The following is a 27,520-nucleotide window of genomic DNA, read 5'->3' as shown; positions in this document are numbered from 1 at the left end:
AGCTGGCCCTAAAACGGGCAAAGCCGGGACATGTCTAGAAAGCCTTTCTGACTGGTTACCGGAAGGTGGGGACAGCCCCACACCTGCCCCCCACACCAGCACGAGGCAGCTCAAAGAGCGTCTGCAGTTGGCAGGGCGCAAAGGAGGCCTCCCAGTTTCTAAGTGGAATGAAAATTTCATAGGATAATTACAAAACAGAAGAAAACAGATCAAATGTCAACAGGCAACGGGGCTCTCCACGTGCCCTGAACACTGAAGGCGAGGTCAGGAGGCACGGCCTGGACGCGCGGACCAAGCGCTCCGCACGCTGGCCTCTGAGCGGGGTGGCTGCCCCACCGCTGCCGGCCCAGGGCCGCGTGTGCACGGGGGCGCTCACGCTCGCACAAGACGTGGGAACCCGGGGGAGGCAAACCAGGTGTCGGCTCCATTCTCGGTGGAACTGTTTTCTACAGTCACCCAAGAAATAGTCATTAAAATTTTGTGTAAATACAGAAAACAAAAAATTTAGAAATAAATGACCTGCTACAGACACGTGCCATTTCACAGCTTCCTCACTGCTCAAAACACGCACCTTCATCTTTATTCACCAAACACTCTATTTTCTGCATCTCCAAACTACTCAATTCAGGTCCAAATATAAACGGGTACATAAAAAACCCCTCCTTTCTACCACGAAGTTCGCTGTGAAGAGAGAGGATTTCTGGTGCCCCAGGTGCAGAACTCTGCTGCGTCAATCCTCTGCTCCCTAGTCGGTCAAGTGCCACAACCTGCAGGGCTGAGCTATCCCAAGGCCCCTCGTGGCCACAGCTGCGTCCTCGGGGGCTCCAGGGGGAGGCCCTAGGGGTGGTGGAGCATCAGGGTGTGCGCCGGAAGCCAAAGCCGTCTTTGCTGAAAGGCAGCAACCCAGAGCACACAGGCTCCCAGGCGGGCAACCTGGAGAGACGTCACGGCCGCAAGCAGGCCACTGAACCCACACAGCAGGCGCCGCCCAGCGCACAGCCCAGGGAGGCGCGGAAAGCCCGGGAAACACGCCCGCCAGTCTCCACACAAGTGGCTGGCACGTGGCCTCGTGTCTAAAGGAGGAGAGAGGCCACGCGGTTCTCACCCCAAACGCCTCCCTGGTGACGAGTGCCTGCAGCTCCCCAGCGCAGGCTCCAGAGGAGAGCGTGGCACGATGTGCCAGGCCCAGCCCCAACGGGTCCCAGAGCCCCATCCCGAGCAGAGGGCAAGGAACCAACCCAAAAAGCCCATACAGGGTGGGTGACCGAGCAGGGACTGCAGGAGGAAAGCCACCAAGAAACTGCCCACAGGCCTGGGCGTGAGGCCAGAGGGGCAGCGGCCCTAACCCTACACCATCAACAAAAAGCCACCTGGGAGAATCATCCCACCTGCAAACCAGGCTGACACCACGTGAGCAGACCCGTGAGCAGACCCACTTCCAACTCCGATGAAAAGACGGACTTAATCTTGGACCACGCCCGTGGGGGGGGGGGGGCTCACCCCAGAGCCCCAGCTTCCAAGAGACGGCGGAGCCCCGCCCACCAGCCCTCCGCCAGGGGACACAGCTCCTCCCGGCCCCTTCCGTCTAATCTCCACAGCGTCTCTGCGTTGGCAGTTGGTTCCACGTGAAGCAGCCTCGGGAAGCATCCAGGAGAAGCCTTCGGGCAAAGCGGAAGCCGCACCTGAACCCGGACCCGCTGTCCTTGCCTGCCAAGTACCTGGACCAGGGACTCGCTCCAATGTGGCCAGCAGGGCTCGGGTGTGAACCTGCACACAGCCAAGGGCCCCAGTGCGGCCCCCACGGCCTGGTTCCGGATGAGGAGCCAACAGGCCCTCTGCACAACCGCAGCCCTGTCCCAACCAGATGGAACCCCGCCCACAGGCTTGTCAGGACATGCAGTGGACAGAAGCACACCGTCAGAATTCTCATCACAAGAAACGTATGCCCCTCAGCTACTCAAATTCAGCCTGGAGGATACCTGTCAGTATATATGCACGTATGCACACACGCATACCGCCCCAAGTTACTCCCTTCATCATCCAGTGTTGAGTGAACATTTTCAGCCTCGCAAACAGATGTGACAGGGCAGGGGAAGAAGACGGGGCTCAGGGCACACTGCCGGCCAGCCTGGGCCATTCACTTGGTGACCACAGTGCAGCCACACAAGCTCCCTGGCCCGCAGCCTCCTGGCCGTGCTCACACCGTCTGTTCTCTTCCCCCAGACCACTCAAGAGCCTTCAAGTCCAAGTGGCAGTACCGCGGAGCACTGGGAGGGCAGCAGGAAGCAGAGCCCCCCGGCTCTGACCCACCGCCTCCTCGCCCTGGAGCCCAGGAAGCCGACACCTCAGACAGTGCCCAGTGCAGCAGGGGAGGCCCAGGCAAAGCTGAAAGCAATCTGTTACCTTAACCGTCACACACCAGGGCTCTCAAAGGCTAGAAATCAAGTCTGTCCCTGCCTTACAGCCTAACCAAGAAATAAAAGTGTGGTTTTTAAAACACATTCAGCTATGCCCTGTCAAATAACGTTCCTGTTCGGATTTTCAACGTTCACACCACTGTCAGTTATTTTAAAACAGTTAATAAAAAGTTACTAGTGAATGTTCAGTGGACACAACACAAACTCAGGCACAACTCACATCCCTGTCCCCTGCACCACAGTCCAGGCGCTGCGCTCAGGGGCTGGAGGCAGCAAGAGGGGTGAGCGTGAGGCAGGGTCTGTCTTTTTTTAGCAACCATAATGTGAGAACAGAAACAGCATGCTTTTATTGTAAAACATTTAGATAATACTGATACACTAAAAGAAAACCAAAGACAAACCCCCACCATCAGGTCTCCAGCAAAACACTGAATCAATATTCCTCCCCTGTTTAAGATGACACGCATTACTCACGAGCAAATTTCCCCTAAAGTAACACAGAAACACACAACTGATTCCCCAAAACTGCTGTGCACCGTTCCACACTCATTTATAAAACTGCAAGGAACTGTAGTCAGAACCTGTTTCCCTACTGCTCTGTTTAGGAGCAGAAAAGCTGGAGGTCCTGCACGTGTCCCATGGCCGCGAGGGCACGAACGGCGCTCACCTCCTGCCTTGCCGAGCAGAGCACACAACCGTTAACCCAGAACGACCACCTCAAGAAATGCTCCCTCCCAGAACCGGGGGGGGGCCCGAGGGTGGAGGCGGGCCTCACAAGCCCGCCCTCCTTCTCCTTGGACCACCCCTCCTGGTCCTCTTCTCTTCCGGCAGCTGCTAAATGAGCTGGGCCAGCAGCCCCCACCATCTGGAGATGCGTACCAACGACCTAAGGCAGAAAACGTGCCTCGGCGCTGACTAAGGTCCGAGACAGGCTGAGCTCACCTGGGACGGGAGCAAGGGGGAGCCCGAGAGGAAAGGATCCACTTGTGGACAGAGGTCTCGAAAGAACAGAAGTGCGCCAGGAGCGAGCCCCCGTTCTGCCGAGGGACCCCGGACGTCGCCAACCTCTGCTGGAACGGCGGGGACTAGACGTCTGAGGGCTGCTCTCTGATGCCAAACCTTTGTGTCACGCTAATGTGGACACCTGCCATTGCACGTGTGTCTGCAGTGACACAGTCACCGTGGAACAAAACTGCACCGGAAGCAGCCAAGCCCAGAGGCCGAGGTGGGCGTCAGGTGCTCTGCACAGTCCAGGGGCAGCGGGGGGACAGCCCCACGAACGAGGACCAAGAGGGCACGGACCACACGGACCCCGGAGGGCTGCCTCCATGCCCCCCCACCCCCCGCCTGCCTTCCCCACTAGGTGCACGAGGAAGGTGACCGTGGTCACACCTGCCAGCGCCCTGCAGGACCTCCCACGCTGTGAACCCGCCAAGCCCAGCTCAGCCCCCACGGGAGGGAGGCGCTCCACAAAAGCCACTGACAAAGAACCTCAAACATCCTCCTCTGCCCTGAGTCCTGACTCCCCTCAGGAAAGAGAGCACTCGCTAAGCGGAGGCCCGTCCCGGACTCGCCCCTCGGACCCTGGGACGGGCTTTTACAGAGGGGACTGGCCCCACGCTGGACCCGTATGCAAATCTAGCTCTGGGCCAAACCCAAAGCCTGCCTGCAAGGGTCAGGGAGTCACCAGGCATGGCCTTCCGGGCGGAGGGGCTGCCTGTTCACATGGGACAGAAAGCCAAACACACCTCAGGAAGCAGGCGAGACCTGTCTGCAACATCTTCCCCTCAAGGGCAAGAGGCCACCTGCTCTGAAGTTATTCTCAGCCCGCGAGACGAAGGTGTGAGCCTCACCTCTGTGTTGAAATCGAGCTAAGATCCAGAACACAACACCTGTGTACACACACACACACACACACACACACACACACACACACACGTCAACTATGTCTCAATAAACTGTGCGGAATAAGGCATAAAAATTTTAAAAATTAGAAAGGGACCAGGAATGATTTTTTCCTTCCTTTTACCTCAATCAGGTGGCCTCCTGGTCTTACAACATCTTACAGTAACCCACATTTGACATCTACAGAATTCAATCCTAACGACAGCCCCACTGTGGTCACAACCAGGGAAGGTCCGTGAGGAGTGTGTTGGTACACATGTGAGCGCCTGTGCGTGAGCACACATGAACACACCTAGGCGCGCACACACAAGAGGCAGCTTTTCACAGCAGAGTCTGTAAGCGAGAAGAGAGCTTCCAGGCCATAAAAAGGAAACTTGAGACTTGTGTGCCCCATTAGTCTTTACAAAACGAGAAAAGAGTCCTACGTTCACGTCCTCCAGCACCAGGGAAGCCAGAGCCCTCCCCACAGTGAGGACCCCCCTTCCCAGGAAGTCGGCTGGTTTGCAGGAAGAGACGAACCAAGTAAGGGAAGGCAACCTAACAGCACCCAAAGCCACCCCGATTCTGCCTGCAGAAATGCAATTCCCAACTATTAAGCAACAAACAAAAAAAACATTTTATGCTATCTGTAAACTTTTATTCTCTTCATTATTTTCTAACCAGACCACTGAGTTGAGAAAACACCAACTAAATGCTTTGTAGGCAGCTCTGAAGCTAACATCTTATAAACGAAACCCTTCTATTATCTTCTGCTGTAGCTCTTTGAAAACAGGTTCCAGGGCTTCCCTGGTGGCACAATGGGTAAGAATCCGCCTGCCAATGCAGGGGACACGGGTTCGATCCCTGCTCCAGAAAGATCCCACATGCCTCGGAGCAACTAAGCCCGTGTGCCACAACTACTGAGCCTGTGCTCTACAGCCTGTGAGCCACAACCCCTGAGCCCACATGTCACAACTACTGAAGCCTGCACACCTAGAGCCCATGCTCCACAACAAGAGAAGCCACTGCAATGAGGAGCCCGTGCACAACAACGAACCCAACACAGCCAATAAATAAATGAGGAAATAAACAAATCTATGTATTTAAAAGAAAGAAGAACCACACTACAAGGTTTCAATGAACATAATGGCTGAACACAAAAATGAACTCATGCAGAAAGTCATGTTGTTTTTAAATTTTATTCAGCCGTAGCTAATTTACAATGTTGTCCTAATGTCTGCTGTACAGCAAAGCAACGTCGCATTTTTAACAATGTGACGAGCAGGACAGTCCACGGAACCTGTCCGCCTCCTCACAGCCGCATAGCCAGTTCCCCGGACGCCGCGTCCCAGGCAGTCACACCCGCGAGAAGGCCCAGCTGCAAGGACACGGCCGCTCCGGGCGCTCAAGGCCCGGCCCCTCTTCTAGGCTGTGACAACCCAGCACAGCTCCCGGGCAGGGCGAGGCTTTCCACGACCATGGTCCAGACGGTACCCCCAGGAGGAAGGCTGCAACTCGGGGAGGGGCCTCAGAGCTGCCGACACTGGGTCTGTGGCCTTTTGTCCCAAAAGGTACGTGCCAGGGAAGAGTATTTTTGAAAGAACTTCAGGACACAAATAGTGACAAAAGTGCAAGTCGTGACCTGGAACAGTTTACCTCTTCCGTCTGGTGGGTGAAGAAAGCAGATCCTTTCCCAAGTGACAAAGGTTTATTTAAGAAAATAATACGTCTTGACAGCATAGATGACATCAAGCAAAACAAACCCCTCAGATGTTCTCACATGACGCAATGAACACTTCCCGAGCTGGAAGCCTGGGGGCGCTTCCAGCCTGCGGTGGTGGCTGCGGTGCCAGCCAGCACCCCGACTGCACGTGATCAGCACGCACGTGTCCTCTGTGGTCATCTCCTTCCCAAACCACAACCCCGCCCAAGGAGAAGAGCCAGACAAACCCCATGGAGGACATTCTCCAGGGAACACCTCGCTGGTGGTCCTCAAAACTGACCCAGTCACATGAGACTGGAAGAGGCCAAGGCACCAGGACGGCTAAGCACAGCAGGTGTGCCGGGCGGGGCCCTGGGGCAAAGGGGGCGCCAGGCAAGGGGCCAGGCTAGCTAATACAAGGCACCAGGGCCGGTTCCGGGAGGAGAGACTGCCAGCAGCGACCCAGACAGGCTCACTGACAGCCCTGTGTCCAGGGCCACCAAGGAGCCCAGAGCCTGTACCTCTGACCCACCAACTCCTGGAGCAGAAAACCGCCCGGGACTGCTTCCTTCCAAATACCACGCAGTGAACAGCACCGGACACAGAGGCTAAGCAATCCCACTGCAGGAGAAAGGAAACCACCTCGAGTGAGCCTGTGTCGAATCCCCGCCGGGAACCCTCCCAGCACCCTCACCCAGGTGAGCCTGGCCCCTTCCTGTCCATAGTGTCCTTCCCTTGTCCCCAGTTCATAAAGTTTAAAGCCAAAGAATGCACAGAATGCTCCCGCATCAACTGTGAAGACCCACAAGAAAGGGATTCCCAAGTCAGGCCGAGGCCCTGATTCCGGTCCAACAGGACCCCCCTTCCCGGCTCCCCACTCCCCCACTCAAGCCGGAATCATGGGAAAGTCGAGCAATGTACCTTCATCCACACAGCTCTGAAGAAACTAACATCTGTTCTTGGGGACACATAAATGTGTCAACTGAATTAGAAAAGAGACATCCCCAAAGGTCTGCAGCAACCCCAACAGAGCCGTGTGGACTGGAGACCGCGGCCACGGCGCTCTGGGGCCCCTCACCCTGCCCAGCACAGCCCGGCGGACCTGAGAAACCTGCAAGCTCCCAGGCCCCGGGGCACCGCTCTCTGGCCACTAGCCCTTCCCGCCACCAGCGCCCTGCTCACCGGTTGTGCCATTTTCTGGCTCACTTGGTCTCTCCCTTCACACTCCCCAAGAGTGAAGGAAGTCAGCTCTACAGACGGCAGGCTAGGTGGCTGACAGAGAGTACAGACAGACCCACTTCAGGCGGAAGCAAGTGAAAGTGACCACTACGTGGGGGTGGCCAAACTGCTCGAGCCTCACCACGCATACCTGGAAACGAAAGCACATGTCTCGGGTTTCTCGGCAGAGGCTTCCGTCTAAAGCACATCATTGTTACTGGCTCTTCAGACCATTTAAAGACCCTAAAATTGCCAGTAAAAAGGTAAACACAAAGTCCATGTGAGCTAGAGACGTACATGTAAACTTACTATGAGGTTTAAATACTTAACAATGTACAGATTAGCGCATAAGGCACCTTATTTCCCAAAACAGGAACATGACCTAGATAACCACACATCATCCATGCAAAGAATCTACTGCTTACGGCGGAGAAAACACTTTTACTTTTTATCTCAGAAAAAGCAAACCTGCCCGCTCGAGACGCTCTGCTACCCTGGGATGCTTCTGGGGGCCTGTTCTGCGTGGCCTCCCTCCTCCTGCCTGCGCTTCTCCCAGGGCACACCCCCACCCCCGCGGGCACCCCCGGCCTCCGCTGCCTGCGGGCCGCCCAGCCACTCTCCTCCTGGCACCTCAAGTCCCTCATGCCCAAACACTGCTCCTCCCATCAGCCCCTTCTCTCTGTGTCCCCCGTCTCTGCAGCGACACCACCATCCTTCCAGTCCCTGCACGGAGGATCTGGTTCCCCACTTCCAAAGCCCCAGAGCAGCCTTGGAGATGGGCCTGCGCCTGCCTCGCTGGGCTTCCCCCCACCCCCTTCCGAGACGCCCCCGGCCTGGGCCCAACCTTGCCTGTGCCCCAACCTTTAGACACACTGGGTGACTCACCGCAGACTCACTGATTCCTTCACCCGAAAGACCTTTTCTAAATACCACAGCCGTTTGTCCTAATTATACTTATTACTCAAAGCTACCTCCTCGGTAGAGTCCTGGGCAAGCCCGATCCCCAAGAGACATGGTGTCTCCTCCCCCGACCCCGCCACGGGCACCTCTGGCAGGTCTCTCTGCGCACCTGACAGCTTTCTGCGAGACTCAAATGTCCTGAAATGCATCCGTGCTCACAGGTGATGCCACCATCTCACGGAGGAGCACGCCCCGGGGCTGCTGGAGTCCCGGGGACACACGAGACTCTGCCTTCCTTCTGCAGGCGGAGTGAGAATGCCGGCCGCAGGGGACCTGTACGGATTAAAGGGCGAGCAGCTGGCCCAGGCTTAACAGGCAGTGAGCAGCCCAGCCAGGCCACTGCTCTCCACGCTGGAAACCCAGCTGAGTGCTACACGGCATCCTGCAGAGATGGTAAATATTTACTAACTAAAAGGAAATATGTCAGACAGTGAGAACTACCATTTTGATTTGCATGACTGAACCAAAGTTTATGCCAAAAAAGAATCACAAACAAAGCTATGGTAGAGGCTGGTTTAATTCTGAGGGCCACAAATAAGGGAAGCTCCACAGAGCGGCCACGGGTCCTGACGCACAGCTCTGGCCACGCGGGTCCAGCAAAGCCACAGCCCACGCAGCGGAGGCAGCCCGCAGCAGAAAGCGCTGGGCAGGGCGCGGCGGCCCCCAGCACAGGCGCGCGCTCAGACGGCTTCGTGTCCCTGGGAACAGAGGGCCTCGACTCTGCCCAGCGTGCCACGCTCCTCTTCATAAGCAGGAGACGCCTCTCCACACACAAGGGTCTCTGACAGATAATGAACAGTATTTTCTCCTCTTCATCTCAGTCAAACCTGAAAGAGATCACTTTTTACGGTAAAAAAAAAACTTCATTAAAGGTGCTTACCGGGTGGCACATCAGAAGTTCACAGCACACAGCCTGCAGAGGTACACCCAGCAAGTGACTGAGTTACTGGGGAAAGGCCCAGCATCCTCACTTCCAATGAAAGCAGCTCAGCCCCAGCACCGCTAGAACGTCAGTCTCAAGGTCCCTTCACAGTCAACTGAGAGATAGCAATGTTTTAAAAAACTAATAAAAGTTGAGTGTACACAACTGTGTAACTTTAAAAAGTTCTCCACACCAGCAAACGTGCCCCGATATATTTCGAGGCATTGCAATCCAGATCATCGTAAACCATCTGCAACATGTGGAGAAACAAAGACAAATTTTTAGATCAAGTGACCAGGCTGAACTACAGAACAGAAAACCACGGTGAGCCAGGAGTCAGCTATGTGGTTCACATGATCCAAGAGAATCAGGGTCTAAACCATGAGATGTACGGTCAATTTGCAGCCAGCTTCTCAGCAGGAAGAATTACGCAAGGAAGCTGGATGAGGCCCAGGGAAGGGCTTTGCACTGCCGGAGGAGCGGGCTGGACCTCGCCCAGCAACCTGTCCTGGGAGCAGAGTCCATGCCCCCGAGAGCGGCTGGCACACAGGAAGCCCGGCCGCAGGGCACCGCCTTCTGCTGCTGATCTGCAACGAAAGAGGAGATCAAAGAAAGGGAAGCACTTAGGGCGTCGACACACAGCTGAGGATGTGTGCAGAGTCTGTGAGCACGTGCACGCAGACAGACACACAGGCCTACTTTAAAGGGGGGGACCAGTGTTCACATTCCTGTGAGAACTACAGGAAGGGTGCTGACTACCCAGGGTCCACCGAATCAGCAGCCCCCTGAAAATGCACACAAACTCGTGAGCTTTCACACCGGGGAGAGGTCATGGGCGCCCTCCCCTAAGGCTGTGAAATGCTGAGTGACCGACAAGCATGGAGGCCGACCTGATTTGCTCAACTACGATTTCTCGTACAGGCTGAAGAGCTTAGTACAGCTGTTTACAAAATGTGGTCCAGGGACCCTTAGGGATGCCTGCAACTCTTCTGAAACTTTTTCCTTGCAGCACTGCCTTTTTAGCAGGGGTGACATCTGTGCTCATGATGCAAAGGCGATGGTCCAACTCGCTTACGAAGCTCCATGCCGAACCATCAGTCAATGAATTGTTAACTCCATTAAATACCAAGCCTCCTCACACCTGCCCTCTCCACATCCTACGTGACAAAGTGTGAGAAGCACAATGAAGCACTTCTGCTGTGCACCAAATCACAGCCGTCTCTGCAAAGGCGCTGTGCAGGGATGTTGCCATACAGAGGGACGACGGACGCACACACTCCACAGGTGGGGTATTTGGCAGATTGTTTCTAGGAAATGAACAAAATGAAAACACCTGACCTGATTCCTGTGTTCTCCACCCCCATCCCCCCAGCCCAGGCTTGCAGGATCTTAGCTGCCCGACCAGGGATCGAACTCCAGCCCTCAGCACTGGAAGCTCAGAGTTCTAACCGCTGAACCGCCAGGGAAGTCCCAATACCAGATCTATTTTATTGCCAACGCTAAAATTCAAGCATGTGGTCAAATATTAGAATTTTGGAAAATTCCATGAGCAGACAGCTTCTGGTGGCTTAGAGGCAACAGAAACAAAAGCAGCAAAACAAAAGGCATCTGCAAGATGGAAATAACTGAGCGAACCACAGCTGATCAACTGCCAACACTCAAGGCTGCAAAATTCAACACAGGTGAAAGGTCCGGTCACCGTGCAAGCAAGACCCGTGGGTCGGTCACAGCTGAGAAGAATTACCTGTGACCCAGCGGAGGCCCCATGCAGCCACTGACCATCCCCACGTGACCCATCTGTTGGGTTTCAGTGTCATATCAAATAAAATCTCCAGGATGATATCAAAAAGCTATTCAAGAGAATTCCCTGGCGGTCCAGCGGTTAGGACTCAGCGTGTTCACTGTCAGGGCCTGGGTTCGAGCCTTGCTCAGGGAACTAAGACCCCGCGAGCCGCACGGTTCAGGAGGAGGGGGAGCTATTCCAATACTCTTCCCTGTTCCAACGACATTTTTTTGGGTATATTTTAAGAAAAGCAACATATGACAGTTTTTCATGTTGGAATATACAGTGATTTTTTAGCAAGGATGTGTTAATTAGAATAGTATGCAATGGGTTTATGACTCCTACTTTTAAATGAAATTAGTAAATGGGCATTTTATTGACAGATGTCCCTATACAGACAGAAGTTCTCTGGGCCCCTCTGTGTTTACAACATAAGGAGTTCCCGTGATGAAAGAGCCCAGGAACATGGGTGTGCAGCAAAGACAGCTACTCCAGGCCCCCACTCCAACACACCCCCCCAGCCCTCACCCTCAACAAGACCCTTTAATCCGTGTGCCCCACTCCCTGGATCCCACCAGATCACCATCAACTAGATAAGAAGAGAGAAAAGATGAACATATACAAAATCTGAGCGTTTCTCTCAAAGAAGCGTCAGCTTCCTGTCTCCCTGGTGGCAGTGGACGCCCCAGGCCCCATGGTTCCCTGTCAGGGGCATAGAGGTGACTGGAGAAGGGAGGCGGGCCTGGCCCGCCTGGTGGGCCCGTCTGCTCGTTCACCTCCACCTGACCTGTGCGGAGGCCAGCAGAGCGCGCCCACTGGCTACAGGACGTGCACACCGACACGAGGGGCCCGTGCGATAACTGGGACTTTGTCCTTTTTGCTCGGCAAGAATAAGATGCACCATTTCAGATTTTACAGCATCCTTTCGTAGACCCTGACCCAGTACTATCTTCTGAATGTCAAGGTGAAAAGGATCCAGAATCATGTCATTTACAACCGGGGAAATGAAGGCCTAGCGGTGAGGCTGCAGCACAGGGGTGAACGGGCCGGATCCAGGTCCAAGCAGCCCCCAAGCCCGCTATCAGAACCGCCGGGCGAGGCTCTGCTTCAGAACGTGGCTCAGGGCCCCGAGCGCCAATCCTACTGCTGAGTCCGGGGCAGAGCTCACTCTCGAAAACGCCGCGTGTGGGCTGCATCTGGAGAATTCGGCAGCATTCTGAAATAGCTACAAACCCCATGACACTCTATGTGTTCTAAGCCCAGGTTAAGAACTACTGGTCTCATGTCTGAAAGGAAAATTAAGTGGTATGGGCAAAGGCACACCGGCTGGAGAGGCATACAGACTTCCCAAGGAGCCCAGCGAGGGCCTTGCACCGCCTCTGGACTGGGGTGCGTACCCTCAGACCCCAGGAGACCACAGCCCGAGGCCATCCTTCTCCCTGTCGCCCATCACCAGCTCCGCAGTGTGTCACCGCTGTGGGGACGGTTTCCACGCGAGGCGTTTCAGGTGCTCCCTGAACGGAAGGCTGCATCGCTCTGGAGCAACATCCTGCACAGTCCAGGGCTCTCGGAAATGGGGGACCACACGGCCCAAGCATCCGGCAGTTAACACCCCCTCTTCCAGGCAATTCACAGAGAGGTCAGAGCTGAGTTCAGAGTTCAGCAGCGGGCTTTGTTTACTGTCTACTTCCCATCAGAGAAGACCAGAGAGACAATTAAAAGTGATCCAAGATGCCCTTCAGTAGGTGAATGGATAAATACACTGTGGGACATCCAGACGATGGACTAATATTCAGCACTAAAAAAAAAAAAGAGAAATGAGCTATCAAGCCATGAAAAGACACAGAGGCACCTTAAACGCACATTTCTAAGTGAAAGAGCCGATCTGAAAAGGCAGTACAGGCCCAACCACACGCCATTCCGGGAAAGGCAGACGTGTGGAGACAGTGAGGAGAGGGGAGGGTGAACAGGCGGAGCACCGAGGGCTTCAGGGCAGTGAGGTGAGTCTCGGTGAGGCTGCGATGGTGGAGTCGCGTCATCACACACGTGCCCAAGCCCACGGCACCGAGAGGGTAGCCGAACGCAGACGGTGGCCTCTGGGTGACGCTGTGTCCGTGCAGGTTCACTGCTTTAAACAGATCACCCCCTCTGCTGGGGTGGGGGGAGGAGTGTATGTGGGAAATCTCTGTGTTTTGCTGCTCAATTCTGCTGTGAGCCTAAACTACTCTAAAAGATAGACTTTTAAAAAAAAAAAAAAAAAAAAAGGGTGACCATGCTGCCAGAAGCTCACCATGCTGGGCCAGGAGGCCCCCAGGAAGCTGTGCCAGGCTGGGCCATCCCCCCCCCAGCCTTGTCTCCCACCTCCTGAAGCCCCTCCACCTCACGTGCTCCCCACCCAGTCCCCCGGCTCCACCCTCCCCGGGCTCAGCAGACACCCTGTGCTGCGGGGCAGGGGGGTGCAAGGGGAAAAGGTCCCTTTTCCAGAAACTGTGAAAAATCACAGGCTCATCACACACGTCATATATGCTGCTCTGTAGACCAGGAAGTCACGAAAGGTCACGATTTAAAGATTCATGTCATGGGACGTTAATGCCAGGTTTTAAAGTGCAGAATATGGAAGTTTTCATACAGTCTGATTCCTGTTTTGTGAAAAGTATGTAACATATCCAAACGTTTAATTTGTACCTTTATCTCTGAGTGGTAGGATTACACACGATTTTTATTTTATTCTTTATATTTAACTTTATTTACTAACAAGCGTTATTATTTAAACTGTGTCCCCCAAAAAAGATTATTTTGGGACCATAACCCCCAAGTACCTCAGGACGCGGCCTTATTTGGAGACAGGGTCTTTGCGGACGTCGTCAAGATGAAATCATCGGGGTTGGTCCTCACCCAGTACGACTGGTGTCCTTATAAAAGGGGAAATGCGGACACAGAGACAGACACGCACACGGGGAGACGCCACGTGAAGACGGAGGCAGAGATGGGGGTGAGGCTTCCACGAGCCGCAGAGCACCGGAGGCGCCAGCAAACACAGGAGCTGGGAGGGGCCTGGGGCAGATCCTCCCTCGGCCCCGGAAGGGACCAGCTGGGCCGGAACCTTGGTCTCGGACTCCTGGCCTCTGGGACTGGGGGGCAGTCGGTCTCCGTGGTCTGGGGCCCTCGCTGTGCGGGTTTGTTACGGCTGCCCCAGCAAACTGATGCACGGAGCTCTGGTCAACATGCATGAGCTACTTCAATCGTGAGGAGCCCTAACTAAGACTCCAAACAGTGTGACTCTCAGAATAAAGAGAAGATTCCTATAGTTCACCGCACTGAAAAACCGCCCTTTCGACAAAAGAAAGCAAGGTCACATACAATTATGTTTGGCGACCTACACTTCAACCCCATCTTTATAGAAAACATAGGGGTTCTCTCCTTGACTGCAGTCTCTCTGTAACCTCAGCAACCACAACACAGCCTGAGACTGAGGCTGCTGTCAACTGCCGGGCAGGCGTGTGCAGGGGAGTCTGCGTCCGCTGTGCGGTGAAAAGACAGCTCATTCCTGGGAGCACTTCTGCTCCCTGAGACCCCCAAATCCTCCTTCTGCCCCAGACTCCACCCACCCCCAACCTCCCATCAATAACCAAACAATTATTTTTTGTTTTAAACGGATAACAATTGGGAACAGTCTGAGCAAACTCTGAAGGCTCCAGGCCCCAGCACATGAGAAAAGAGCCTCGATAGCTGAGAAAAGGCTGAGGACAGCCCAGGCGGCGCCCCTGGAGAGGGATGGGGGCAGCATCGGGGAAGGGGTAGGCCCGCTGAGGGTCCTACTCGCTCCCCACGAACCCCCAGCGACTCTCAGCCCAGCACAGGACCAGGAGGCCCCCAATGGCTGCAAACAGGCACCTGAAAGGGGACCTGCCCCTCAAGCTGCGCAGATCCCTGAGTGACACACGGTGAAGGCCCGGCACCCGCTCAGGTCAAGCAGCTCGAGGAAACCCCATGCCAACAGGTAGAGCTCTCTCTCCTTCTGCGTCAGGATGTGGACAGGAAACATCTGCCGGGTCAGCCCAGCCCGGCCCCTGCTCCTGGCCAGTCCCAGAGACTGCCCGTCCCACCACATCTAAGGGCACGTGGCCTCCAGGACCAGGCACGCACTCCGCCAGGCGGACCCCGCACCCAGCGGTGTGGTCCCTCCCTGCAGCCTCCGGCGTGAATGCTGAGTCACACAACGCTGTTCTGTCCCCCTAGTGTCCTGCAGAAACCGCAGCCAGGGCTCAAAGGGTCTGGGCGACAGGGAGCAAACGGCAGCAGGCACTGAGCCGCGGCCCCTCCCCGGGGGCACCTCCAGAGCACAAAAGCCAGGCCAGCACCCCTCTCCCAACCTGCAGGGCTGTCCGAAGACCCGAGGCTCCGCGCGGCCACCTGGAGACCCGCCCCTCACAGCGCTGCCCGCCAAGAGCCGCCCTGTGCACGCACCACAGACCCCTGCCCACAGCCCCGCTCGGGGCGGGGGGACCAAACTCGCGAGCCACCGAGTGGAAACCACAAACCATAAACGCAGCTTGCTGTCTTAAATAAAACTGAAACCAAACTTCCAAAAAGAAGCATCTCAGTCTCTCCTCTCCACACACCAGCCCAGGGTCGCAGTCAAGACCACAGCCCGAGGCCACCGTCACAGGTTCTCGGGCACGACCACCCACCAGGTTAGCCTGGTGAGGCTGCTGGCAAAAATACTCTCCTTTGATACTTCTCTATGGCTTTACTAATAAGAAAAAAATATCAAATTATACACTTTAAATATATGCATTTACTGTATGTCAACTGTATCTCAATAAAAGTTCTAAAAAAAAAAAAAAAAACTTCTCTATGGCTATTTCTAAACGAGTTTCTGAGAAGTTCTTCTCCCCCAGAATCTGTGCTCTCAAATAACTTTCACTAGCTTCTGACAGATGCTCTACTTAGGTAATAAGGGGAAGAGAAAATACTCGGTAGGGCACGCTTGCAAAAGAGCCGCTGAGAGAAGCCTGTGCTCACGCAGGGACGTTTCGCGCAGCTTCCAGGGGACAGACTTGATTCCGTGCGAGGGCAGGCTGCCGTCAGTTCCCCGTCAGGAAGTGCACTGCCAGCTTCCCCGAGAGTCCTCAGGACCCGCACTGAGCCCACACCCGGGGCTCGCGTTCCTCACACGTTCTCCCAGGACTGTTCGACGCACAGGATGCACCACAGTGAACCCAATGGGTCTCCAGCAAAACTCCAACCAGACAACCGCCAAGGCCCTGAACCCAGCTGTGCACTTCGCTTCCCGTTTCCTGACTCTAAAGCACAGGTGAGCACCGTGAGCAGGACACCCCTCGAGACCAGGTGCTCTGGACCGCAAAGCACACTCGCCCCCGCACCAGACACAGTCACCACACACCCCCCACCAGACACACCACACGCCCCCACCACCACACTCCACGCAGCACGATCGTGGCGCAAGTGTACAGAGGCACCCAGGGAGTAGGAGCGCCTGGAGCGGACACGCCAGCACGCCACTCGTTCACTTCCTGCCCCTTCCCCCAAGTCAGATGCCAGCACGGTGATCTCTCGCGTTAGCGTACAAAGGACCCCGCGACACGCTCAGTCTGCCGCGGATCAGCTATGGAACCATGAAAACCCTACCGTGCAACATCTGTAAGGCCTAGACTTGTGTAATAAAAATGTGGAAAATGTCATCTACTTTCTTGGATTTCGTAGGAGAAGAAAAAGAATGTAAGCAAAGGTGTCTGACGTGTCCATGCCCCTCACAGACCTTCAGGGTTGCTGGAAGATGCAACTCGGCAGCCAGTTCCTGGGTGGGATCCCTCCCGAGTGGGCCACAGGAAACGGAGACCCCACCCAGAGACCAGATGAAGAACGCCTGAGAGGAGTCCTGCGGAGCAGAGTAAAAAGAAGAGCCTCAAACACAAAGAAAAGGGATTTTTAAAGAAAACTGAGGTGTTAGCTTAAGGAGGTTAGATAAGCTTACACACCTGATTATAGCTTTTCCCATAAAAAAGGCTCAAACGAGGGTTTCTCCAACTACACCACCCCAGGCTTGACTGCAAACCTTTGTTCTACCCGGGCCCATCTATCTCCATGGGCCTCAACCCCAAAGACTGTACCTGAGACGCTAGACTGGGGTGCAGTACAGCCCAGCTCCACAGGCTCGAGCACCCAACTCACAGACACTCTGCCAGAGACACTCCCCACCCCCGTCCCCAACACGGAGGCGGGGCCTCACCATCCCATTCCTGCAGCCCGGGCTTCCTGTGGCTCCAGTGGACGCTACCACGCTGCCCAAGGCCAAGACAAAAACACACAGGGGTAGAGGGTGTGCGGGGGGAGGTGGGCTAGACAGTGAACTTTTCAAAAGAATAGGAAAACTAAAAAACTAAAAAAAATAACCCTTGCTCAAAAAATTAATAAGAACTGGGACTTCCCTGGTGGTGTGGTGGTGAAGAATCCGCCTGCCAATGCAGGGGACATGGGTTTGATCCCTGGGCCGGGAAGATCCCACATGCCGCAGAGCAACTGAGCCCGTGCGCCACAACTACTGAGCCTGCGTGCTGCAATTACTGAAGCCTACACACCTAAAAGCCCGTGCTCCTCAATGACAGAAACCACGACAATGAGAAGCCTGCGCATGGCAATGAAGACCCAACGCAGCCAAAAATTAAATAAATAAATAAATCTTTAAAAAAACAAACAAACAGGAACAAATTTTAAACAGAGGTTGACCACAACCAGGAGCTGGAGACAGTGGAGGAGGAGGAGACTCGTGGAGGATGTGCCGGGAGCAGATGGTCGGCCCTCCAACCAGATGCAGATGCGCGGCCCATGCAGCTCACCACCCCCCCCCAAACACCCAAGATCCAAACTGCAGCCGCTGTCATCTTCACGTGACAAGGCTCTCTGAGGTGCATGAGGGACCCAGGGTTTATTTCCTCCAGTAAACAAACCACCCGTTCACGAAAGGTCCACAAAGTCAGAAATGGAAAGTGCCATGCGATTTCCCAAGACCCCGTCCTCAGCCCCCTCCCTCCTCCCCTGTGCTCAGGCTCTGGCCCAGGGCCTCCGCGTGGACAGAAGCAGGGAGCGGGCACGCTGCTGAGACGGGACGCGCACGTGCACTGCCCTCCCTGCTGGCAAGCCTCGAGGCCCACGCTGCCCTGGGCCACGGCCGTGCACACATCCAGGGCCAGGGACCAGACCGCGGCTCTGCTTGCTTCCCTTTCAAACTCGCCACCCTGGCCAGCTCTGAGCTGCATCTTCGGCGTCCCCCACAAGGGCTGGGGGGGCCCCAGTAGGAACCATGAGATGGTGCAGACGACTCTGCTGGACCAAACGGACACCCTCACTCTCTGCAGAGCATATCGCAAACCTCACCACAAAACTCACCATCACCACCACCACCAACCCCCCTTTTTTTGGGCACCAAGAATACCTATCTGGCACAAATCCCTATTTCCAAAGGGAAATACAAATAACGATCGAGGTATCTATTCTATGACGAATACACCCGACTGCACGTAAGACAGCTGATGAGGACCTGTACTGCACAGCACAGGGAACTCTACTCAGTACTCCGCAACGACCTGTATAGAGAGAGAATCTAAACAAGGACAGATACACGTGTATGTATAACTGATTCACTTTGCTGTGCAGCGGAAACTAACATGATGAAAATCAACTATACTCCAATAAAAATTACTTAAAAAAAAAAAAGGTATCTAATCTAGCATGAACGAGGCCTGGCCATAAAGGCACCTCCCTGATTCTGTCCTGGTCGATCCCCAGACACAGGCGCCGGCCCGCAGCCCCTCCCATCACCTTCCCCCTGCCTTCTTCCTCCCACCAAGATCCAAGCGGGCTGCACGGGAACAGAGCCCTCGCCCCCTGAGCCACAGAAAGGAGCAGCAGGAAGGGAAGGTGGGATTTCATGATGGTCCAGCAGTCAAGTTCAGCTCAGCTGTAACAGAACCTGTGGAGCTCTACTCTGAGCCAGACACAGGCAAATCTCTTCACCCTCAAGTATAAAACTTGGAGGAAATCCCATTAGCCAGATTTTAAAATTTGATGGTACTAAAAAATAAAATGGGGAGTGCCCTGGTGGTCTAGTGGTTAGGATTCGGTGCCTTCACTGCCCTGGCCCAGGAACTGAGATTGCACAAGCAGCGCAGTGCGGCCAAAAAAAGAAAAAAACATAAAAAAACAACAACAACAACACATAAAAGGAACACCGGCTGCATGAGCCTCCCTGTAGCTAACCATGGAAGGAAAATAATGGCAGTATTATAAGTGACACATGAGGGGCCACAAAGACCTCCCCCCCCCCGGCCCCCATCGCGAGCAGAGCCTCCGCACGCCTTTCTGCCCAGCACAGCTGCGGCACCAAAGCCCAGAGGCATCTCAGCTACAAACACCCAGAGGGACAGGCGCTGGGGCAGGGGCTGGGCGCAGATCCTCTTTCTGCTGGGACCTGCCTACCACCCAAACGCTCTCCTTGGCGCACGCGCTCTCCCAGCAAAGCAAACGTCTTGGAATAAGAGTACCAAAGTTCTACCAACCAACAATCGCTGTGGGGGGAGCTTCCTGTGAACGCGTGTGAACACAACTGCCAATTTTTATAGGAACAAAGTGTGCATTTAATGAAATCTAAGTGACATCTAATACTCCATACTTTATATGTATTTTAAGGGAGCCTAGCCAATGATTAGTCCCCAGAACTCTAAAATTACAACAAAAATTTATTATACTCAAAAATCCAGAACACATAAGTTTTACTGCTGTAATTAGCTGGCATATTTCTTTCAGAAAGAAGCAAAAGTGTGCTTTGTTACCTATTTTTAAATCCTGACAGACATCTTTGTCAAACAGGCAAATGTAGGACTTCCCTGGTGGCACAATGGTTGGCAGCGCCCCTGACAAAGCAGCGGACACGGGTCTGATCCCTGGTCCAGGAAGATCCCAGCTGCCGAGGAGCAGCCAGGCACGTGCGCCACAGCTGCTGAGCCTGCGCTCTAGAGCCCGTGCTCCGCAAGGAGAGGCCACCGCAATGGGAGGCCCAGGCGCCGCAACGGAGAGCAGCCCTCGCTAGCAGCAACTAGAGGAAGGCCTCGCACAGCAACGAAGACCCAACGCAGCCAAACATTCATAAATAAATGTAACTGGGAAAAAAAAAAAAGGAAAACGTATTATTAGCATTAGGATCTACAAGCTTCTTACAACCTGCAAATCCAACCCAGCCCGCCACCCTGCAGCCAAGGCACAAGACGGGAGCCCCCCACAACCACATGTGCTATGCCGGTGAAGCGCCACCGGCACTCGTGGCAGACCACTACCTGGGTGGAGCAGGGTCAGCAAATCGCCACTCCTACCACATGAGGGGCACAGAGAGACCTGCCAGCAGGAGCTGCAACACCAGACGACAACACATTACCTGTCAGGAGGGCACCAGGCACAGGACCTCTGCTCTCAGCCCTCCCCCCCAGCACGCGGACAGCAGGTAGAAGGGGGCTTGGTCCGTCACTGACAAGACCTGCAGCCCCCATACTCACAGCTCCACAGTGAGCACAGCTGCTCCGAGCACTGGCCCAGCCCAGCACCCAAGGACGCTGCAGACCTAGCGAGCTCTGCACAGCCCAGCAAGTCAAAAGGGATCGCTTCACAGTAACTGTAGTGTAGTATAACCTGTAAAATCTGTGAATCACCATAATGTACACCTGTAACGTACATAACTTTTATATACTACACGTCAACTATACTTCAATTTTTTAATAAATTTATTTTTTATTTGATTGATTCATTGGCTGTGTTGGGTCTTCGCTGCTGCACACGGGCTTTCTCTAGTTGCAGCGAGGGGGGGGCTACTCTTAATTGTGGTGCGTGGGTTCCTCACTGCAGTGGCTTCTCTTGTTGTGGAGCACAGGCTCTACCTCACAGGCTTCAGTAGTTGCAGCACACAGGCTCAATAGTTGTGACTCATGGGCTCTAGAGTGCAGGCTCAGTAGTTGTGGCGCACAGGCTTAGTTGCTCCACGGCATGTGGGATCTTCCTGGAGCAGGGATCGAACCCACGTCCCCTGCATTGGCAGGCGGATTCTTAACCACTGCATTACCAGGGAAGTCCCTATACTTCAATTTTTAAAAGTGATCACTTTTCTATTTTAAATGGAGGTGTTCAATTAAAAACATAAACCATTAGATCCAAGCCTCTGTTCAGACAGACACTGCCTTTATTACTATAATGGTCACTTGCAGAAACCATTTCGTGTTTGGAAACATAATCAGAACCGCTGTTTCACAGGAAGCGACGGGGCCATCCTGTGCTGCCTGGGTCCGTGCTGCCAACAACCCTCGTGGCAGCACCCACACCTGCACCGAAACCTGACGGAGCACGTGCTACCAGGAGCCATTTCAGTCTCATCTCTCCCCCGACCCTGGTGCTTTACCAAGAAAGATGTACACACAGTGAGGATTAACCAGCCGTCCGCTGAAACTAGTGTTTTATGCTGGGGAAAGGAAAACAAAAACTAAATCTAATTATTTTAAACCTTCTATTTTCTCCCAGATGGGAGACGAGAGCACAGCAGTAAACACTAAAGGACCTTTAACAAGCCCACTCCTGCCAGTAAAGGTGAGCTTAGATGTGACCCAAATGGCTCGTGTTCCACATCACGTGGTCAGAATGAAAATGTAAAATAATGAATGACATGAGTAACAACGAAAAATTATCACAGAGCCTGCAAAACTATTGTGTTTTTATACTTGTGCCTTTTGATGCCAGGAAAAGTCACGGAGTGTAAACTCCGGCAACTCGTGCCCACATGCAGGCCCTGACCCAGGAGGCGGCCTCCCTGCTGGGCAGTTACAGTAGCACCTTTATCTCTATTCCATCCAAACACTGCGCATTTTTTAAAGACAATTATCATCAATATTAACTGAATATTTATGGTTCACAAAAGTGATAAATGGGGGACTTCCCTGGTGGCGCAGTGGTTAAGAATCTGCCTGCCAATGCAGGGGACACGGGTTCGATCCCCGGGCTCGGAAGATCCTGCATGCCGCGGAGCAACTAAACCCATGCACAACTACTGAGCATGCGCTCTAGAGCCCGCGAGCCACACTACTGAGCCCAAGTGTTGCAACTACTGAAGCCCATACGCCTAGAGCCCGTGCTCTGCAACAAGAGAAGCCACCACACTGAGAAGCCAGAGCACTGCAACAAAGAGTTGCCCCTGCTCACCACAACCAGAGAAAGCGCGCACGCAGCAACGAAGACACAACTCAGCATCCCCACCCAAAAAAAACTATATTAAAAAAAAGTGATAAATGGCATTAAACACCCTGGATTACTGCCATGGGATTGACTGTCAAAAAGCCAACCCTCCACACGTCAGAAAACTTCCCAAATAGTAACACACCTGCTGCTCGCAATGCACCTGAGCCATCGGGCCAGCCCAGGAACCTGTCCACAGAGTTGCTGATTACTTGTTTTCTTTTCATCTGGGATTGCCAAATGCTTATTGATAACCTAATTTAAGCAGCATCTTGTTTTTCCTGGTTATACATTAAGGCCAACGTTACAGTTTCCAAACAAAGGCCAGGCTCAAGCCTGCAGGTGTGGGTGGGCCTGGCTGCCCCTCTGCCCCCCTGCCCCCAGCTCAGCCCCTCCTGGGCCAAGTCTCTCAAGGCTACTCCACGGTCTGTGACAGCAAAGCTGGATGCTGGAAGACAGCCCTGGGAGCACCCCCACGGTGCACCGCCCACACCCTGCTGGCCAGGCTGGCTTCTCTCCAACCACAGACCACCCTTCAGACTGAGATCTCCTTCCATCACACCTCATTCCCATTTCCAAGGAAACACTTCCGCCAAGAGGCCAGCCAGGTGCATTTCCAAGGGGCCGGATACAATGACGGCTGAGATAAAGCTCGGGGTCTGTGAGATTAAGTAGCAGGAAAGGTTTCTTTCCTGTCTGCTAGAAACAGCAACACAAAATAGAGAATGCACTCTGAGACTGTTTGCTTTGAAACACTTAAACCTGGCCAAGGTATGAAACACTAAAAGGCGTCAAGAATTTTCTTTCCAACTGTTATCAATCCACAGATCAGAAGAAAAGAACCTCTGCCCAGGACTTCCCTGGTGGCGCAGTGGGTAAGAATCCGCCTGCCAATGCAGGGGACACAGGTTCGATCCCTGCCCCAGAAGGATACCACATGCCACGGAGCAACTAAGCCCATGCTCCGCAACAAGAGAGGCCATCGCAATGAGAAGCCCGCGCACCACAACGAAGAACAGCCCCTGCTCGCCACAACTAGATAAAGCCCGAGTGCAGTGATGAAGACCCAACACAGCCAATAAAATAAATAAATAAATTTATTTAAAAAAAAAAAAAAAAAAAAAAAAAAAGAACCTCTGCTCACGGGACACGTCTCCCAAGGGATGAGGACTCTGTCCTACAGCAACGGGTGCCAGTCAGGCCCAAGGCTGCAGGAGAGCAGCTGCCCCTCCTCCCTTACGACTGTGCCAGGGATCCCAGGAGGAGGCAATGTTCAGGGCAACCAAGCCAAGAGCCCACTCCACACCCACCAACCACACACGCTGGCCTCACACTTCAGGAAAACTGCACGCGGCTACGAGCCGGCCTGCACACAGGACACAGAGCAGAGCACAGCCAGGCCGCCTGCCTCCCCAGAGGAGGAGGGACAGTCTTCAGATGGCACATGCGACACACCCAGAGCATGGAACAGGCTCAGCAGGCAGGTCCTGTGCATGGGCTCCAGACCACCTGGGCACAGAGCCCTTAAGATAAAGGCGGCTGACAAGAAACCACTTCCTTCCCAGGCCAGGCTGCCCACCTGTCTTCATGTGTCCACAGAACTCTTCCCGGGACACCAGGGCTGCTGCCTACGGACCCCAAGCTGCTCCCTCCCACCCGGAGGCACTGTGCTGAAGTGAGCTCCAGGACAAAATCCGAACACTTGGCCAGAACCCTATCGAACCCAAGAGAACCAGCATGGAGACTGAAGAATTATTTTGAAACTTCTTTTTACAAACCAATGAAAATAACACAAACTGATGAGAGAGGCAATGCAATAAAACATTTACCGAGTCCATCGCGGAAGGCCACAGCTGCGGACTGTACGTTAAATCCAACAGAGGCGTGTCCTAGAGCAGTGCTGAGGAGGCTCTGAAACAAGAGAGGCAAGTTAGCTCCTGTAAATAACGTCTACTCCGTTCTTTACATAATGTCAGTCTCTCTCCATGTGGACCATACTACAACCTTCCTTCACTTGGCGTAACTCCAGACAAGCAGGAGGTTTTTAGGATGTCTGTCTGACTGGTCTGAGCTGTAAAGGGAGATTACGCCAGAAGGGACACTCACACCGGGTGGTTTGTGGGAAGGCGCTACCCAGGCTGAAGTCTGTTCTCGATCATGGTTCCTGGACAGCAGTGCCCAGAAAGGCCCAGTCAGGGAAAGAACACTCTGATGGGCCAGCCATTCTCTCCCAGAGAAGACGCTTGAGGACTGGGGCTCTGGAAGGGCCGTCCACAGACTTTCACCTCACATGCAGTTTGACATGTCAAAGTTACTTTCACAAAGTAAATCTCTGTCAAAGTTACGGATTTACATCTTCTACGGACTCCCTGTCACACTCCGAATAAAATCTGAACTCTCCCTTTGGCTCACAAAGCCCCCACAGCCAGCCCGTCCACCGCCCTCGGCCTGGAGGCCCCCTCCCAGCCTCAGGCTGTGCTCCTGCAGCCCCCGGACGCGACAGTCCCTGCTACCCTGTACCCACCCCACTCCCTCTCTCTCCCTCGACCTAGGGATCCAGCCTCAACGGCAAAGGACCATCATTCAGACCAAATGAGCTTCCCAGGATCCCAGGTCACTGCAGGAGAAACCGGGGTGACCCCCACAAGGGCCAGCACACGTGGTCAATGTGACCTGAAAATATCGTCGGGGGGCCGCACACAGAGGGGCCTCACGGGCACGCCTCCCCCCCCCCCCCCCGTAAGAAAGCTGCAGCTACACACACCAGCACACGCGCACCTCAGGACCCACGGCGACGGGTGGAGGAAGGTCTCGGAGGAACATATCGAATATACTTGTGTCTTTTAAAAACGCATGAAAATACATTCGATTTACTATGTATACAGTAAAACATCAGGGAGAGGCAAATAACCACATACGTTACATCTCAAGATAACGGCTCCTCTTGGCGGGGGGGACGGACGTCCACCAGGAAGCACACCCGCACGCCTCACAACGCGGCTCGCGCCAGGCGGGCCAGGGCCTGGGGAGCCCGCGCTCGGGCGGACACCACTCGCACGCACCAGCGAGTCTTCCCAAGTCCAGCAGCGACCTCGCCCTCTGCCGTCCTGACAGGCACTGGAGAGGACGACGAGGGGCCATGCTATTCCTGGAAATGGGTGACTGGGCACCTTCCATTTTGTCATCAATTGAAATACTGTATTTCCACAATTCAAAATGAGGCGTGTAGGGACTTCCCAGCGGTCCAGTGGGTAACACTCTGCGCTCCCAGTGCAAGGGGCCCGGGTTTGATCCCTGGTCAGGGAACTAGATCCCACATGCTGCAACTAAAAAAAAAAAAGATTCCATGTGCTGCAACTAAGAGCCAGCGCAGACAAAATTAATCAATAAGTAAATATTTTTTAAAGAAAAAAAAAAAAACAACTAGGAGTTTAAAGGTAAAGATAACTAAAACCATCTTTTCATTCATCAAATATTTTTATATCAAAATACAGCAATTTCAACTATTTGAAAGTAAAACCAGGGGCTTCCCTGGTGGTACAGTGGCTGAGAATCCTCCTGCCAATGCAGAGGACAGGGGTTCGATCCCTGGTCCAGGAAGATCCCACATGCCATGGAGCAACTAAGCCCACGAGCCACAACTACTGAGCCCGTGTGCCTAGAGCTCGTGCTCCACAACAAGAGAAGCCACCACAAGGAGAAGCCCAAGCACCACAGTGAAGAGTAGCCCCCGCTCGCCACAACTAGAGAGAAAGCCCACACGCAGCAACAAAGACCCAACACAGCCAATAAATAAATACATACATACAAATGTACATAAATACATAAATACATGTAAAGCCAAAATCTAGTATCAAAAGAAGAACAAATGGCACAATACACGATCTTCCAAAATCACTATTAAAAAGATAGCTTTTACTGAGAAGCCTCTCCAACAACCTACATGCCTGAAACCAAATCAAGCAAGCAACACTGTGGCTGGGCCCTGTGAACACAGTGGCACTGCCTGCCAGGGGAAGGGAGAGATGACACTGCAGGGTCATGAAGAAAAGAGACTGAAAAAAACTGTAATCTCCCAAGTGAACTGCGAGATCTCAAGAATAAAACAAACCAGTATGATTCCCTTCACACTCATTTTTTCCACAATCCCAGCCCTGCAGCATCAGGACAGCACAGCAGTCAGGACACAGTGCTTGTGGAGCACGGATTTCCAAGGCCTGCACTCAGTTTCCAAAATACCTACGTGGTTTCCTGATCTGTGCTTACAGATGGGTACGTGTTTTGCAAAGACAGGTTTAGATATTTCTGTCCTTATGCTGCTGGTACAGAATTTTTTGCAGCTGACATTAACCTCAAGGACTAGAAAAGCAGCTTCCAATCACCACTCCTTGGTTTTACTGAAAAGCAACAAGTCACTAAGCTTTTCAATTTTCCTATAAACACAGTAACGGAACAACACAGTTTATGACAAAGGTCTACACCCAGAATGCAGCAAATAATAACTACTCCTCCTCAGTTTTGAAGGAAACCTGAGTTTCTCAAACCCAGCACACTGACACCTGGGGCCACATCACCCGCAGCCGCCCTGGGCACTGCAGGGTGCTGGGCAAGCAGCCTGGCCACCACCCGCCGCGTGCTGGGAGCCCCTCCCCAGCTGTGACAGCCAGAACGTCTCCAGACACGGTCCCAAGTCCCCTGAAGGGCAGTGTTCTAATCCAACTGATATTTTACAAATAAAGAAATTGGGCTCAAGTGAAGTAAAGTGAGGTTAAAAAAAATAAATTTTCAAGTTGTCTGAGGTCATTCAAGGAATTAAAAGCAAGCTGGAAACAAAACCCAGGGCTTCTAAATCCTGGTATAGAGGTCTTTTCATTTTAGGAGAAAATACTTAGTAATTGACTCAATTATTCCTAGAATACAATACAAATTAAGAGCCTCTAAAATATTTGCTCCTTTTGACAGAGGAATCCCATTTCTAGGGAATGCACATTGAAGAACTATCCTAAAATATGAAAAACCTTTGTGTAGCGTACTCGTTCACATCAGAACCACCACAACTATGATCAAGCTATGTCTTCACACAGAAACACACCAGACTACACTTTACTATCAGAGGGACAGTGTTCAAAGAGCACGTTCCCAGCCCAGAAGTAGAGACCAGCCAGGACAGAATGCAGAGAGAGCCTGGCGACACGAAGCCAGCGCCGCCCAGGGCTGGGAGCGGCCAGGGACAGGCGTGCAGGAGCCCTCCACAGACAGGACGGCGGCCCAGGACCCACGGCAGCACCACGGAGAGGGACCCCATGGGACCGGCAATACGGACAGGACAGTAATCACAGGTGAGG

The 27,520-nt window shown here is 53.6% G+C and overlaps 1 protein-coding gene across 15 annotated transcripts in view; it reads right to left on the bottom strand.

Annotated features, from left to right (window-relative positions):
- Positions 1 to 27,520, bottom strand: part of ANKRD11 (ankyrin repeat domain containing 11) — a 153,846-nt gene that overhangs the window by 68,730 nt on the left and 57,596 nt on the right. For 4 of the 15 annotated variants that reach the window (XM_057711387.1, XM_057711389.1, XM_057711374.1 and 1 more), the window contains exons 2-5: positions 24,005 to 24,086; positions 9,062 to 12,684; positions 8,291 to 8,454; positions 7,373 to 7,464 (exon numbers count right to left, since the gene is read on the bottom strand). The exons of 1 other annotated variant lie outside the window; for it this stretch is intronic. Coding sequence is in view for 1 of the 14 variants with exons in the window: in XM_057711388.1 (XP_057567371.1) it covers positions 24,005 to 24,013 (9 nt within the window). In the remaining 13 variants the exon portion in view is untranslated. Of the gene's footprint in view, positions 1 to 7,185; positions 7,465 to 8,290; positions 8,455 to 9,061; positions 12,685 to 13,705; positions 13,799 to 24,004; positions 24,087 to 25,093; positions 25,565 to 27,520 lie in introns of those variants that run through there. 10 more of the 15 variants (XM_057711380.1, XM_057711378.1, XM_057711388.1 and 7 more) reach the window with 7 other exon arrangements.

The sequence above is a fragment of the Hippopotamus amphibius genome, chromosome 16, assembly GCF_030028045.1.
Source record: "Hippopotamus amphibius kiboko isolate mHipAmp2 chromosome 16, mHipAmp2.hap2, whole genome shotgun sequence".
Taxonomy (NCBI): Eukaryota; Metazoa; Chordata; class Mammalia; order Artiodactyla; family Hippopotamidae; genus Hippopotamus; species Hippopotamus amphibius.
Note: the sequence above shows the minus strand (reverse complement) of the source record. Positions and strands in the feature narration are given on the sequence as shown.